Below are 16,276 nucleotides of genomic sequence, written 5' to 3' on the forward strand. Positions count from 1 at the left end.
TTTATGAAGCTTTGATGGCAACTAGAAAGTGGTAAGAAAATCAAAACACGGAAGCTTATGTCCATTGATAGAACTACATTTGTGCACAAGTTTTTTTGGTTTTTGTTTAATCACCTCAAGGAAACACTGAGAAGTAAACAGTTGTGTTAGTAAGTGAACACATGGATAAAAGTTTTCAATATCCTTGTCATGAAGGAATTCAATCTGCAGCAAGACTAAGACTCGAGGGTTGCACACCTTGGTTTTTCACAATTCTAGGATTGTTCCAGGCTCTACCTTGGAAGTTACCTATTATATCAACTTGTTTTTCATAAATATTCCCATTGAATATCTCTCAGATCTTTTTCACTGTGCATGTACACACACACACACACACACACACACAATTAAGTCAAAAAAATCAAAACCAAACCAGTCACCATTGAGTCAATTCCGACTCATAGCAACCCTATAGATCAGAGTAGAACGGCCCCATCGAGTTTCCAAGGAGTGCCTGGTGGATTTGAACTTCCAACCTTTTGGTTAGCTGCCATAGCACTTCACCACTGTGCCACCAGGGTTTCCATTAAGTGAAAGAGTGACTTTGAACAACCACTATTTGTTTTATACGCTAAAAGGAGCCCTGGTCATGCAGCAGAGTTAAGCATTTGGTTACTGCTAACCAGAAGTAACCAGTTGCTCAGAGGGAGAAGGATGTGGCCCAGTTCTACTCTGTCCTACAGGGTCGCTGTGAGTTGGAATCAACTTGACAGCAATCGGGTGGGATTTTATGTGCTTACAACTCTGGGCAGCTCTTGCTGGGGGTTCACTCACGTGGCTGTAGGCAGCTCAGCTGGGGCTGGATGGCCTCAGGCGGCCTCACTCACACTCACGTATCTCGTGACTGGAGCTGGCTCGCTACCTCTTGGCCTGGCCTCTTGTCCCACATGGTCTCTATTCTCAGGGAGGCTAGCTGGGGCTTTTTCACATGGCTGCAGCAGTGTCCCAAGAGGACAAGCATGGAAGCTGCAGGGCCTAGGCAACAACACTTATGCTACAATGTATTGGCCAAAACAAGTCACAAGGGGTAGGGAAAGAGACTCCACTTCCTGATGGAACATTGCCAAGGGGCTAGCACAGTGATTCTCAAAGATGTTCCTGGGATCCTTAGGCACTCCTGACATCCTTAAAGAGGAGTCCTTGAAGTCAAAACACAAATTTGTCAGAATACTAAGATGTTGTCTTTCCGCTGTCATTCTCTCCTGAGTGTAGGATGGGGTTTTCCTGAGGCTGTAGTACATGCGCTATCGTAACAAACTGAATGCAGCAGATGAGAATTCAAGTGTCTTCTATAAAACCAGACATTAAAATCAGTTTTGCAAAAATGTAAAATAATGCCATTCTTCCTATTGTTTTGGAAGTTACTTTCATAAAAAATATTATTTATATTAACATATTGGCATTTTAAATATTTGAATTTCTTGGTTTTAATATATCAAGACAGAACACCCACATGAACAAAAAACTTTTAGATCTTCAGTAATTTAAGACCAAAACGGTTTGAGAATTGCTGGCCTAATGCAAAGATTTCTTATGCGTATTTCTGCACTTTACCACTTATTTTTTTTTGAGATACCATACATTCTACCTTGTGACCTTTCATTTCATTGAATGCTTACCATCTCTGTGTCATCAAGTTTTCGTCGTACCTAATAGCCTGTTCTTATTCAAATGTCCCTGATTATCCCAAAATTCCTTTATAGTTGGTTTGTCAAAACAGCATCAACCCAGGGCCTTGTATCACCTCGGGTTACGTCCCCAACTTGTTTTTTCTACTCAACATGTCTTGTTGGTCTCTTCCTAACGGTTCAGATTGAGCTGCCTCATTCTTTTAAACCACGTTATACCCCAGCACTATGGATGGGAAATACTTTATCAATCCCCTACTGATGGAATCTTTAGTGTTGCAATGGACACCCTTGCACACGTACCTGAGAACTTGTGCAAATTTGCAGGAAAAATGAGAAACCTAATCTTTGAACACACCCTAAGCTCACACCAATTCAATCACGCCGTATTTTCCTATATTATGATGAATGTACGTCAAGTGGACCAGATGCTTCCATTGGCCTAACACTTTTCTTGCGTCTGGCCAAGCCACCTGGGAAGTCAAATTATCTATAACTTAATTCTACTCAGCACAATAGGAGCCAGTGAAGTGGTGGGCCAGGAGGCTGAGAGGATAGGAAGAACAGGCAGGCAGGCCAGTGTAGCAAGGAGCACATGCAAAGGTTCTGAGGCAGGAAAAAACAGCCCATTTTGACAACTAAAAGAAATGCAGTAAAGTGGCAGGGAAACTAGATTTATGAAAATAGACCAACCAGAAAGGAAATAAGAATGTCCAAACATTGTGAAGACTGTAACCGATGTCACTGAACTTGTGTAGAAATTGAATGAGAACCAAAACTGCTATGTAAACCTTCACTGAGGACACAGATTAAAAAAAAAAAAAAAAAAAACCTTAATATGGCAATTACAAAATCGGGGCGGAATGGAACGCACAGGCAGGAGAAATGGGCATTGTGACCGTGACCATTTTGGAACTGATCCTAAGGGAAACTGGAAGCCATAAAGGATTGTAGACAGATGAGTGACATGTCCACATTTGTTTTAACAAATGCATCAGTCTATCACTACGTGTTTATCTGAATGGCTAAAACTGAAAATACCAAGTGCTGACAAAAATGTGGCAAATTCTCACTGATGGCTGGAGGGAATGCAAAATCGAAGTTTATCTGTTTCTTATGGAGTTAAACACCAACCCAGTAATCACCGTTAGGAATCTAACCAAGAGAAATGAAAACGTGTGTTCACACAAAAACCTGTACACAAAAGTGGCTTTTATTCATAACGGAGTCCCCCAAACAGTGCAAACTGTTTACATACAGCAAAATTCATGCATTTTAGTGTGCAAATCCATATAAATAAGCCTGATTTAGAATCAGACCTGTTTTCGCTGTTCTAACGGCAAAAACCCAAGTTTTAAGACCTGTTTAGCAAGTCTAGGGGGATAATAGGCACTCTTGTACGGTCATGAGTATGAACCAGTACAACCCCTACAGGGGACCACTTGGCACTAGCTACGCTAAAATAAAAATGTACGTAATCCTTTAAAACAGTGACAACCAATTCTTACTTGGGTATTTTTCCCACAGGTACTTGTGCAAGTTCAAAATTATGTCCAAGGTTATTAACTGCAACATTACGTATGACTGTCAACAACAGAAAGTGAAAACATCCCTAGAATACGCAGCTCTAAAAAGGGACACTCTGTATGGAACGATCAAGAGACAGTTAAGTGTATAGTACACAGACTTTTTGGTTAAAAAAGATTATATTCATATGCTTAAATCCTTAGAAACAAACAGCAGTGATCACGGGGGTGGAGCAGAAGAGAGTAAGAAATGGATGTTAGGGAGGAAAGTGTTTGTGGTCTGCGGAGCCCACAGTGGTTTCTCATCTATGTGTGATTTAGCTTTGCCTTGTTCAGGAATCATTGGGGAAATGCCACTGTTTTACATGGGGAGATGGAGACAGTAGGCGGAAAAGCCAAGGAGCCAGACACAAAGAAATCTGAAGTCGAAAACCCGGATGCCAGTGGCAAAGTTCAAGGTGACCCCAGGGCCAAAAGCCCATGACAAGGAATCCCCATGGCAGCTGTAACCATGTTCCACTCCCATTTAGAGGCAAAAATCCCATTAACTCAGCCAGGCTGGACACTTAGGAATCAAGTTAACTTACTAAAAGAAAAAACAAAGCACACAAGTTAAATGTATCAATTATTTAATTCAATTCTTTGAGAGAAATCTAGAACACCAACTTGTGAGGGTACATTCCATTTGTGAGAGCGAACAAAGAACGCAGGTAGCCTTGGAGCTGGGGAATGGCTTTGATTTTTGGCATAATTTGCAAGTCTACAGCTTTCTGATCAACCTTGCGCTGCTCTGTTATCTCGTATTTCTAAAGAAACAGAAAAGTTAACATTTAATAAGCAGGTCACAAGTGCCAAACTCCTTTGTCAACTAAAAAATCCTATCTCACAAGTACTCATTTCCAGGAATATTTATAAGGCCCTTAAAGGCGATTTTTATTCTTTCCTTCGAAGGCTGCAAAATAAAACCTACTTCTTACATAATAAAAACAGCAGCTCTTATCCTTTCGTCTACTTGAATATACATTCAGGATACATCAAGGCACATTCCCAATAAGTCAGTGGCAGCAATTCCTAGAAAGTTCCACCAAAACCTCAGGATTCTGTTGAGAGAGCCCACATTCCATTATAAGCTACTGAATTTAGAAGAATCTGGAAAAATACTATTTCCCAGACATGTCTCATTATTTACACTTTTCTTTTTTGTGTATAAGAATGCTTAAACCTATTTATTTTCACTTCCAACTAGAGGTGCCAGTGATATCACAGGATATGACAGAAACAACTCACCTCTTTCTCTGTGTCGAAGATCTCGCCTTCTTGGTGTCTGGGCTTACGCAGCTTCTTCTTCTTAAAGTAAGTGTCCGTGAGATGTTTTGGAATTTTCACACCACTGATATCAATTTTGGTGGAGGTGGCAATGACAAATTTCTGGTGTGTTCTACGCAGAGGAACTCGATTGAGGGAAAGAGGTCCTAAGGGGAAAAATTAATTTGGTAAGGGAAAGGGGAAACAAATATTTAAGAACTGACTTTGAGTAGGCACATTAAGGACGCATTTGGATAAACCTAGGGAGTTAAATTTGGACTCCCCACCTCCCCCGCCAAGATTTGAAGAAATTCCAAACCGTTCTTTCTACTGTCAGCATAGAGAATTTTTCAAAAATTCAAATTTGTCCAAGGCTTTTCTCCCTCCAATTTCTAAAAGTCACCCAGGTTAGGAAAGAGCAGTCACTTCCTTACACAGGTGGGTCAGGACCTTCACAGGCCACTCACAATAAATTTAGGCACATGATTCTGTTGCCAAATGACAGACCACTCATAAGTCTTACGCAGGATGCATTCCCAGCACCATTCCACATTTTAGGTGACAGTTACTTGGCGATGCTGACACACGAAATTTGAACACCTGCCTCCATTTAACGATATGTACACAGGAAGCTCAAAATTTCCTGACACTGAGGAAGTTCCATGCAGGTGGGAGCAACTGGGTGCATCGCAAACACATAAAAATTAAAGTTGGAGAGCCTATGAAATCCAAAGATTTTCTTACCCGTCACAAGTAGCAAGCCACTGTCCAGCTGCTTCAGGAAAATCACTCTCTGTAAGGTAAATAAAACGCTAAGGCGTACTGGTCTCTGCAATTAGAAGCTGACTTTTGAATACATCAAGCCACGTGTCTAAATTTGGTAAAGGAAATGTCTACATACGTATACCATCAGCAGTTCCAGAATGCAAACACCCCAAATTCTTAACAGGAATGACCCCAGGATGTCAGCGTTTGAGGGTTTTTTTAATTAGGTGTTTAAAAAAAATTTTTTTATTGTGCTTTAAATTTACGAATCAAGTCAGTCTCTCATAAAAAATCTGATACACACCTTGCTTTGTACTCCTAGTTGCTCTCCCTCTAACAGAACAGCACACTCCTCTCCCCACCGTGTTCCCCGTGTCCGTTCAGCCAGCTCCCATCCCCCTTGCCCTCTCATCTCCCCTCCAGACAGGAGCTGCCCACATAGTCTCACACGTCTACTTGAGCGAAGAAGCTCACTCCTCACCAGTATCATCTTCTATCCTATAGTCCAGTCCAATCCCTGCCTGAAGAGTTGGCTTTGGGAATGGTTCCTGTCTTGGGCTAACAGGAGGTCTGGGGACCATGACCTCTGGGCTCCTTCTAGTCTCAATCAGACCATTAAGTCTGGTCTTTTTACGAGACTTTGAGGTCTGCATCCCACTGCTCTCCTGCTCCATCAGAGATTCTGTGTTGTGTTCGCGGGCATTACTTTTAATAAAAAAACTAACACCCTTTAACTCGGTTAATTCCATTACTGTAGATCTATCCTAAAGAAATAACTCAAATAGAGAAATATCTTTCCCCAAAAGGACATCTGAATCATCTCTAACAAGTGGAATGATCAACAACAGGAAATGTTTAAATAAAGCGCTGTATATTACAAGTTATAAACATTATTTTTAAAAGGAAAATGTTTATGCTAGGTGAAGAAAGAACATGAAAAATTACATAGGACATATGACCATTTCTACACTAAAACGCTCTACTACCTATATGACGCCCTGCCAGCTGAGGTGCGCGGCTCACCTTGCCTCTGTGGCGCCCAGTGAGGATGATGAGAACGGTCCCAGGAGTGATGCTAGACCGCAGCTTTCTCACATGCTGACTGAAGGGTTTTTTGCCATGGCTCAAAAGCTTCCGAGGCACATCTTCAGTAGGGTAATACCTAGGCTGGAGACAGTCCGTGGTTCCAATTTATTTAAATAAGCCTTCCAGATTAGCCGAAAGCTGAGTTCAACTTTTGTCAGTTAAACCTTTGCTACAGATTTCTTATATGAAACTTAAACTCTTATTTGCACTATTGCATTTTTGTCTAAAGTACATTTTTAAATTTGGAAAAGGTCAACATTATGCTTCTGTATCCTCCCTGCGCAAACCTAGGATGGAAACCATTTAACGAAGGAGCTGTGTTCAAGCAAAGGTGGAAAGGGTTGAGCGGGGTTATTTTTGTAAACTTGAGGTTAAAATAAACTTTAGATTACGTGCAAGCCATCTTTATATACTCTCAGGTGGCAGCGATTCCAAACTTTTCTGAGTTCCCTGACCTCCAATGTAAACTACAGCCCTTAAGAAAACACATAACACATTCTGCGTAATGTAACGGAGAGAGAGGCAGAGCTTGGTTCTCAATTTAAATAAAAAAACAACCCATTTCCAACTACACTGTATCATTTTAGTGGACAGTGTTCACAAATGTGAACACCTAGTAGAAAAAACAGCTCACAAAAACCATGACAAGAAAGGAAATCAAAGTCCCATCTCGCCTCTGGTGTGGCAATTTTCATCCTGAGGGTGTAGCACACCTGGGAAATGTTTCCACAGTAATAAGCAGAGAGAAAACTTTGGGTCTTGCGTGTGGTAAGAGGGGGATGCTGAAACAATGTTCTCTTGGCCAGGCAACATTCTACGCTCTATTCTATTTTTTTTTTTTCCAGTTAACCCTCACAACCACCCTGTGTGGTAACTTGTTGTTCCACTTTACGAGGAGGAAAAAAAAAACCACACAGAAAAGTAACAACTTACTTAAGGTCAAACACTGAGTGGTGGAGCTAAGTTGTAAACCCGGAACCCATTACCTTAGATGAACAACTCTGGTAAACATAAATTTCTAAAAACTCAGTACACAGTCCTCTTCAGAGTATTCAAACGCAACCTAAACACATTCAACTTGCTGTCTCCTCCAGATCTTACCATTTTGCGAAGTTTAACCACTCGGGTACCACCATTCTTGTCACCACCAACTGGTTTTGTGACAGTAGCAAGAACCTTCTCCTTCTTCTTCTTTTCAACCTATAAAGAAACAAAGGCACCAAAGAGTCATGAAACAGACAAAACTTTTTTAAGATTAAAATCTAACTGTCAGCAGTGTCCTTCTCATTCCTTACCCTGGATTTAGCTGCTGAATACTTCCTCTTGTACATGGCCTTTCTGGAATACATGGCTGACCGGGAATATCTGCCAATTCCTCTGACTAGGACGGGATTTCGGCTGCAGTGGGGCTTCCCCTTCTTGGGCTTTTTGCCCTTGAGATTACCATCCTTAGCCTTACCACTGGCATCTGCTTTCTTGACTTCAGGCTTATTCTCCTTAGTGTCCGGCTTCTCAGCCTTTTCACTCGCCATCTACCAATATTAAAGGGGAAAAAAAAGACAGAATTTCATCAACGATCCTTAAAAAGGCAATACTTGAACCGCACAATGAGGGCTCCCCAGACCAGAAGTCCTCACCATCCCCTCCAAACAGGTAACACCCATTTCATCTTCCAACTCCCAAGAGAGACAGGCCTTCCTCCAAAATCCACCTCTACTCCAGTCCTGTATTACGGTTGTCTCTTCAACATAGTATAAACTTAAGGATCCGGAGATATCAGACCGTCGTTAGATTTTTTCCTAAATATTTGGTGTTCAAGCCTCTACACTATTATCACTCCTATTTTACGAGTTAAATACCTAGGCAGAGACTTTAACAAAGCTCCACAAGCAATAACAACGAACCTGGAACATGAAACCGTCTGCTTTTAAAGTCTTTGCTCATAAGTTTTAAGACTATTACCTTTCTCAAAAAACTCAGTTTAAAAGATCAGGGCACATACACATATTAGCCCACGCCCAGCCCAAACTTAAAAAAGCTCAGCGCCCAAGACTTCCGGCCGCAGACATGGGGAATACGGGAAAACAGGATTTGTCCTCAGTCCTAAACCCCAACGTGGCTGAGACTAGCCCAGCGGCGTCTTCTGGAACCTGGGCCGTGGATTCCAGAGCGCGCACCGCCGGCCCGGTCCCTCCATCCCCACCAACCCACTACGAATCCTCGCAGGGGTCCCGTGCCCCCAGCCCGGGAAGGTGGTAAACTGTTGCAGCCTCCGTGGCATTCCACCTCACCCGCTTCGTGCCCCGCCGCCAACCCAAGCGAAACAAATGAAACGTCTGGGAGGCCTCTTAGTTGGCCCCGAGCATGTTCGGCCCTTCTAGGTGTCAACTTGATGCCCTCCTGCTTCGGATGGCGAAGGATTGGGGTCCTGAAGTAAACTCCAGCACAGCCACCCCGCCATTCTTACCTTGCAAGATGGGAAAAAGAACTAAGGGCCCAACTTCCGGTCTATAAGGAATCACGGGAAGATGTCAGTCCCACGTCCTTCCGGATCTGGGGCATTATGGGAAATGTAGTTTTTCTTCCCTTGACGAAAGAGTGGGGAAGGCAAGACTGTTTTGTCTTGAAGTGTTTTATTTTGTGTTATTGTTAGATGCTGGTGACCGCCCGGACTCATGGCGACCCCGTGCACAACAGAAGGAAACGCTACCCAGTCCTGTGCCCTTCCATGATGGGTTACGGATCAGAGCAATGTGATCCACAGAATTTTCATTGGGTGATTCTCAGAAGTAGATTGCCAGTCCTTTCTTCCTAGTCCATCTTAGTCTGGAAGCTCCAGAGAAATCTGTTCAGCATCCTAGCAACACACAAGCGTCCACTGACGGACAGGTGGTGGCTGTGCACGAGGTGCATTGGCTGGGAATCGAGCCCTGGTCTCTAATGTAGAAAGCAATATTTCCACCACTGAACCACCAATGCCCCCAACAGAGTACTTCCGGAGACTGAAATAGGGTTGTCAGCTTTTTATTTTGCCTAGCAAAGACATTAGAAAACAACTATCATTTTTAGTGTAAGAATGGATAAATACATGCATAACCCTCAAGTAAAGTGAAATCTTTCCTATGAAAGGCTAGTTGGAAACTTTCCATGGATATTTTCTGCACAGCTGGTTTAATGCTATCTCTCCTAATCAGACTGTAAACTATGCTTAATGGTGAAGGGTTAGAGAACCTAGAATCGAAAATGAATAAAATATATTCCTTGCTCTGGAAGGATACACAGTGGAAGAAAAAGCAAACCAAAAAACAATTACAAGTTATCCCTCCTGGGAGATTTAGGAAAGCTTTGGAGAAGAATTGAATTGGTTTTTGTGTTGGGTTTGGATGAATAAAGACATGTTTGGTAGATGATAAAGGCAATTAGAACAATAAATGCGAAAGGTATGGAGGCATGGTCATTTATTCCTTCTACAAGCATTTACTAACCACTTTGTACTCTGCTTCTTCATTTCTAAAATGGAGATAACAATCATACCTAGCTCATAGAGTTGTTGGGAAGATCATATAGATATTCACAAAAGCACTTACAACAGTATCAGATACATGGTAAGTAGTCTAAAAATGTTAGCTCTTGTTACGATCACCATCATCATCATCAGAGTTGTTGATGAGATCTCAGTATATACCAAGTGTTCTGCTAACGTTTATACACCATGGGTAACAAAAGCTAGTATTGCATGCTATGTGCCTAGAACTGTGCTCTGTACCTTTATCTCATTTAATCATCCCAGCAACCTATGTAGTTGTAAGGTGTTGTCGAGTGGATTTCGACTCATAGGGACCCCATGTGACAGAGTAGAACTGCCCTGTAGGGTTTTCTTGGCTGTAATCTTTATGAAGAAGGAGCCCTGGTGGTGCAGTGGCTAAGCACTCAGTTGCTAACTGAAATGTCAGCAATTCCAACCCACCAGCTGTTCCACAGGAGGAAGATGTGGCAGTCTACATCTGCAAAGATTGCAGCCTCAGAAACCCTATGGAGCAGATCTGCTCTGTCCAACAGAGTTATTGTGAGTCAACAGTACACAACAATACTCCATCAAAGCCCCTAAACCAAAATGTGCACATTTGTGATATCTTCTGGCTTGAATTTTCTATTCTTTCACATGTTTGTTGCTCATGGCTAGAGCTCGTTACCTTGATTTTCTTCAGATCCAAACCACCTGCTCAGTGGCTTTGTCCCTGGAAATCACATAGCCTTTATCTGGCTGTGGTTGACTGAGGACACAACATAGGGATCTGATGCCTCCAAAGGCTTCAGAAATTTCCCTGGAGCCCTTCAGACTACAGTGAAGGCAGAGTTGCCAGGCCTGCTGAAACATGTGGTTTCCCAATGTGAGTGCCTTCCATGCAGATTAAGGATGAGTGTGGTCCTAATAGCCAGCATTTTATGCCAATTTAGGATTACTCACTGGCCAGGGAGGTGATATTCTCAAGGAAATGCTTAGGCACTGCTCTTTTTTGAGAATGGGAGTGTCAGCAGCTTTATTTGTTCAGCTTCCTGAGCAAAATACCTCTTAGAAACTACCATTTGAAATAAATCTATCACAACAAAGCACAGTGATGCTTCTTTGAGCCCTTCAAAAAGTCTGACCATTTCAGAGACTTTCGCTGGCATTGAAATAAAATAAAAGCATAAATGAACCCATCTTGTGGTTTGTTGTGGTATTGCAAAATTTATGGTTTTTTTTTTTTTACCAGTCCATTTCAACAAGTGAGGATAGTTCATTGCTGTTAGGTGCCGTGGAGCCTATTTTCCATTCACAGAGACCCCACGTGACAGAGTAGAACTTCCCTGTAGGGTTTCCTATGCTGTAATCTTTATCGGAGCAGATTGCTAGGTCTTTCTCCTGAGGAGCTGCTGGGAGGGTTTGAACTGCCAACTTTTTGGTTAGCAGCCAAGCGCTTAACCATTGCTCCATCAGGGCTCTTTGGCAGTTCATTAGTTGGGTAAAATATCACAAATAATAATGATATAATGATACTAGTGTTGGTTATAAAGTAAACCTTATTATTAAGTCCCTGGTTTTACCATACACAAAGTATTCTTAAATTTATACAGTGCATTCTTATTTGCAAATAATAAACATGTCTGGAGACACTAGGAGCCCTGATGTCTCAGTGGTTAAGAGCTTGGCTGCTAACCAAAAGGGGGGCAGTTCCAATCCACCAACCTCTCCTTGGAAACCCTATGGGGCATTTCTACTCTATCCTATAGGGTTGCTTTGAGTCAGAATCTACTCAATGGCAATGGGTTTGGTTTTTTGGGTTTTGGAGACACCAAGGAGCCCTAGTGGAGCAGTGGTTAAAGCGATTGACTGCTAACCAAAAGGTCAGCAGTTTGACACCAGTGGCAGCTCCTAGAGAGAAAAATATGGCAGTTGACCTCCATAGAGATTTACTTTACACCCTTGGAAACCCTATGAGGTCACTATGAGTTGGAATTGACTTGACAGCAGTAGGGTTTTTTCTTTTTTTTTTTTTTTGGTTTTGGAGACACTCATTTTTAACCTCATCACAACCTCCATGTGAGGTAGGAATTTTAGATGAAAGAACTTAGGCTCTATTAGTATAAACGAATTAATTACCCAAGGTCACCATCTAGTTACCTTGGTTCATATCTCTTTGTGGCACAGAAAGACAGAAAACCACAAGACAGTTGTGCTGCAGAAAGGGCATTGTCCTTGTAGCCCAGAGGCCACTTTGTGTATGACCCCAGGGCAAGCCCCTGCACATCAGTTTTCTTATAAAATGGGGATGATATTGATAATATTGATAATACTTCCCTGAGTGTTAATACTAAGGCCAACCTAGTGATTCACTCACTTGCTGAGTCAATGATTTTCCCATAAGGAAGTTCATGGAAGCATTATTTTTAGTGGCAAAAAAAAAAAAAACCCAAAATGGAAATAATTTGAATGTCCATCAACACAGCACTAGTTGACTAAGTAGCACGCATCCATATGATGGAATGTTTTGCAGCACTGGAAATGAATGAACTGTTCAGTATGGTAGCTTCTAGCCAGATGTGGCTACTGATCACTTCAAATGTACATAATTTAACTTAAGATATTCTGTAAGTGTAAAATACACACTTGTTTTGAAGACTTAGTAAAAAGAAGCGAATGTAAAATATCTCATTAAGAACGTTTCATATTCATGAAAGGAGAGACTGGAAGGAGGAAGCGGGCTGACTCATTAGGGGGAGAGTAAATGGGAGTATGTGGTAAGGTGTATATAAGCTTATATGTGAGAGACTGACTTGATTTGTAAACTTTCACTTAAAGCACAATAAAAAGTATTTTAAAAACAAGAATGTTTCATATTGATTACATGTTGAATGATAATATTTTGGTGTATTGGTGTTATGGATTGAATTGTGTTCCCCAAAATTTGTATTGTAAATCCTAACCTCTTTGTTTCTGGTGGCACAGTGGTTGAGAGCTTGGCTGCTAGCCAAAAGGTCAGCAGTTCAAATCCACCAGTTACTCCTTGGAAACCCTGTGGGCCAATTCTACTCTGTTCTATAGGGTTGCTATGAGTTGGAATCCACTGACTGACAATGGGTTTGTTTTGCTTTGTTTTTATGCTTGTAGTTATAATTCTATTTGGCAATGGGTTTTCTTTGTTATGTTAAGAGGCCATATCAGTGTAGGGTGTGTTTTAAGCCAATTACTTTTGAGCTATAAAAACAACAGATTAGTACAGAGAAGCAAAGAGATATAGGAGAAGACAGACACCATGCCAAATAAAGATCAGGAAGGAGCAAAGGAATAGAAGCCGAAGAGGCAAGGACCTTCTCTCAGTGCTGACAGAGACAGAAAGCCTACCCCTAGAGCCAGTGCCCTAACTTGGGGCCTCTGCTTCCAAAATTGTGAGAAAATAAATTTCTGTTCATTAAAGCCACTCACTTGTGGTATTTTTGTTATAGTAGCACTAGGTAACTAAAACAATTGGGTTAAATAAAACATATTATTCAAATTAATTCCACTTGTTTAAGTGTGACTAATAGGAACTTTTTTGAGTTGGAATTGACGGCAGTGGGTTTGTTTTTTTAATAGGAACTTTATAATTATGTATGTGGCCCACATTATATTTGTATTGGAAAACCATTGCTAATCTAGAGGGATGTCCGTTGTGTATTACATAAATCACACAAACATCTAATGAACTCAGTTTAAAAAATAAAATAGAAAAAAACTCTATGTTGTGTATGTGAGTGAATGTGGGTGTGGAATGTGTGTGTCGATATAGGCATAGTGAAAAGTGTGAAAGGATATACACCAAGCCTTTAATGTTGATGAGGGTTGAAGAAGATAGAATGTACACTGAGGAGCAGAGCCAATTACTGTTTCTTTGGCTTGTTGCAAGGACTTTGCATTGCCTTTCCAACTGAGAGAGAAATTCAAATAAAGCATCTCTAAATAAGTAATAAGTAAATTTTAAGCTTGTTGTATACCAGGTACTGTGCCAGGCTCTGAGGTTATAAAGACGAAGAAGACAATGACTTTGTCTAAAAAGCTCATAATATGGGGGAAGACAGAGAAGCATCGATCAACAATGACTTTGAAGTATGTTAGGTGCTGACAGAGGCACAAACAGGCTGCCCCAAGTGCATAGGAAGGGGGTGTCCATTTTATCTTCAGTTAGTGGTCAAGGGGTGTGTGCAGAGAATGTTTCCTGGAGGGGCTGCATGAGGTGGAGCTAAACCTTCCATGACACTTAGTTCTCCAGATGTGGAAGAGTTCAAAGGGTATTCCAGGCAAAAGGAAGTAAATTTTCGAAAGCCAGGAAGTAAGAAACAGCAACAAGCCTTTAGGAATAGCTAGAATATGTGAGGGGGTGGGAGCAAATGAGGCTGAACAGGTAGGCACAGGCCGTACAGTGATGAGTTTTAGGTGCTAATGGAAGGATTTTAATTTACTGCTAAAAGCTTTGATCTCACTCATAGACCAGGGGAATGACATGACTAGATTTGCATCATAGAAAGATCACTGTAGCAGCAGAGTGTACAGAATTATAGGAATGATTAGGGAGGCACAGTTTCTGCACTCAAGGAACTTACAGTCTACTTGGGAAAAGAGACAAATGATAATTGGCATTTATCAAATTCTTACTTGGCCAGTCACTGTTCTAAGCACTTCACAAATATTAACCCTCTTAATCCCCATTTTTGATCCCCATTTCACAGAGAAGGAAGCTGAGACACAGAGGAGTCAAGTGACTTGGTTACGGACTTGCAGGCAGGCAGGCAGGCAGGCTGGGTTTTGGAGGTCAAGAACTTCATTTCCATATGATACTTCCTCTTAGATTTATAATGGAGCATGTTTGGTTCTAAGCTAGGATAGGAGCCTTGGGGGCTATCTAATCTGGACTAGAAGAATCAGCCATGGCTTCCTATTACAGAGGAGGTGACTTCTACTTTGAGGTTTGAAGCCTAAACTAGAATTCATGGTGGGGGGTGGGCAGGAAGAAACTTCCAGGGAGACAGAGATTGTTTAAAGACCTTGATCTAGGAAAAAGCACGGCATATTGAGGAGAACCAAAAGTCACTCCATACAGCTGGGCCATGAAGAATGGAGGCAAGTGGTGGAGAGCAAAGGAGCTGATGATGTGGGCAGGGGCCAGACCAGGCTGGAGTCTTGTACACCATGTTAAATGTTTTTGGATTTCATCCTAAAAGCAATGAGAAACCACTGAAGCATTCAAGGCAGGGAATGAGTAGTTTTGCATTTTAGATCACTCTGACTGTTACGTGGAGAATGGATTGGAACTGGGTAAACCTATAGGTCTAAGATCGGTTAGGATGCTGTTCGAGTGATCTAGGTGAGATGTAATTTAGGTGGCCAGAATTTAGGATGATGGAGAGAAACAGGGCTGGGCAACTGCTTGTTGAACAGCTACTACCTAAATGAAATCAACATATATTGAAGACAATTTTTGCAAGGAGCAGAACAATGTCAAAGCAGTTATCACCTTCTATGAGAGTTCTTTGCATAGGAGTGAGAAGGGAAGCAATGGGACAAAAATGAGGATTTTGGAGCTATGTGGATGTTGGCTGAATCCTAGCTCTGCTACTTACTAGCTGTATTGCCTTAAGTCAATATATGTTTAATCATAATGATAATAACAGGTAACAATTATAACCACAGCAATTAAAAAAACTAAATTCACTGCCGTCAAGCCTATCTCGACTCATAGCCACCCTACAGGACAGAGTAGAACTACCCCGTAGGGTTTCCAAGGCTGTAAATCTGACAGAAACAGACTGTCACCTTTTCCTCCCGTGGAGCAGCTGACTGGTTCGATCTACCAACCTTCTGGTTAGCAGCCGAACGCTTTAACCACCGTGCCACCAGGGCTCCTGTAATAATTGTAAAGCACTGGTAGCGCAGTTGTTAAGAGCCTGGCTGCTAATCAGAAGGTTGGCTGTTCCAATCCACAGCCACTCCTTGGAAACCTATGGGGCAGTTCCACTCTCTCCTACAGGGTCCCTGAGTCGGAGTGGACTCGACGGCAACGAGTTTTTTGGACTATATAGGACAGGCCCAGTCTAAGCACGTTATATATTTAATCTTCACAGTAACCCTAAGAAGAAAATGTATTTTACAATGAGGAAACTGAAGGACAGAAAAATTAAGAAACTTTCTCTAGATTACAAAGCCAGTAAGTGGAGTAGCGATTTGTGGAATAAAATGAATGAATTTCGATTTCGCAGTGAGCGCAGGGATGGAAATTGACACAGTAGGAGAGGATGTGATAGGTCCGAGGGAGTGTGTACAACAGCAAACGCGCAGCTCAAGCACAGATTTAAAGGAGAGAGCGAGGGCGCTTTGGGAACTACGCAGCAGCGTATACCAAAAGCAAGCAA

The 16,276-nt window shown here is 41.8% G+C and overlaps 1 protein-coding gene across 1 annotated transcript; it reads right to left on the reverse strand.

Annotated features, from left to right (window-relative positions):
* Positions 1 to 3,805: 3,805 nt before the first annotated feature.
* RPL6 (ribosomal protein L6) lies at positions 3,806 to 8,837 on the reverse strand. Its single transcript, XM_003420317.4, has 7 exons — positions 8,817 to 8,837; positions 7,645 to 7,881; positions 7,451 to 7,549; positions 6,287 to 6,430; positions 5,243 to 5,291; positions 4,481 to 4,665; positions 3,806 to 3,999 (listed from the first exon to the last, which is right to left on the reverse strand). The coding sequence occupies exons 2-7, from the start codon at positions 7,879 to 7,881 to the stop codon at positions 3,847 to 3,849; spliced, it is 867 nt and encodes a 288-aa protein (XP_003420365.2). The 5' UTR covers positions 8,817 to 8,837; the 3' UTR covers positions 3,806 to 3,846.
* Positions 8,838 to 16,276: the final 7,439 nt, after the last annotated feature.

This window comes from Loxodonta africana, chromosome 19, assembly GCF_030014295.1.
Source record: "Loxodonta africana isolate mLoxAfr1 chromosome 19, mLoxAfr1.hap2, whole genome shotgun sequence".
Lineage (NCBI taxonomy): Eukaryota > Metazoa > Chordata > Mammalia > Proboscidea > Elephantidae > Loxodonta > Loxodonta africana.

What these genes read in the sequence shown, in the direction of transcription:
- RPL6 (XM_003420317.4), bottom strand. Translation starts at nt 7,881, where the DNA reads ATGGCGAGTGAAAAGGCTGAGAAGCCGGACACTAAGGAGAATAAGCCT. An exon ending in TGGTTAAACTTCGCAAAATG is followed by an intron (nt 6,431 to 7,450) that starts GTAAGATCTGGA and finishes GACTGTCTCCAG; the next exon opens with CCTAGGTATTACCCTACTGA. An exon ending in CTGGGCGCCACAGAGGCAAG is followed by an intron (nt 5,292 to 6,286) that starts GTGAGCCGCGCA and finishes TTTACCTTACAG; the next exon opens with AGAGTGATTTTCCTGAAGCA.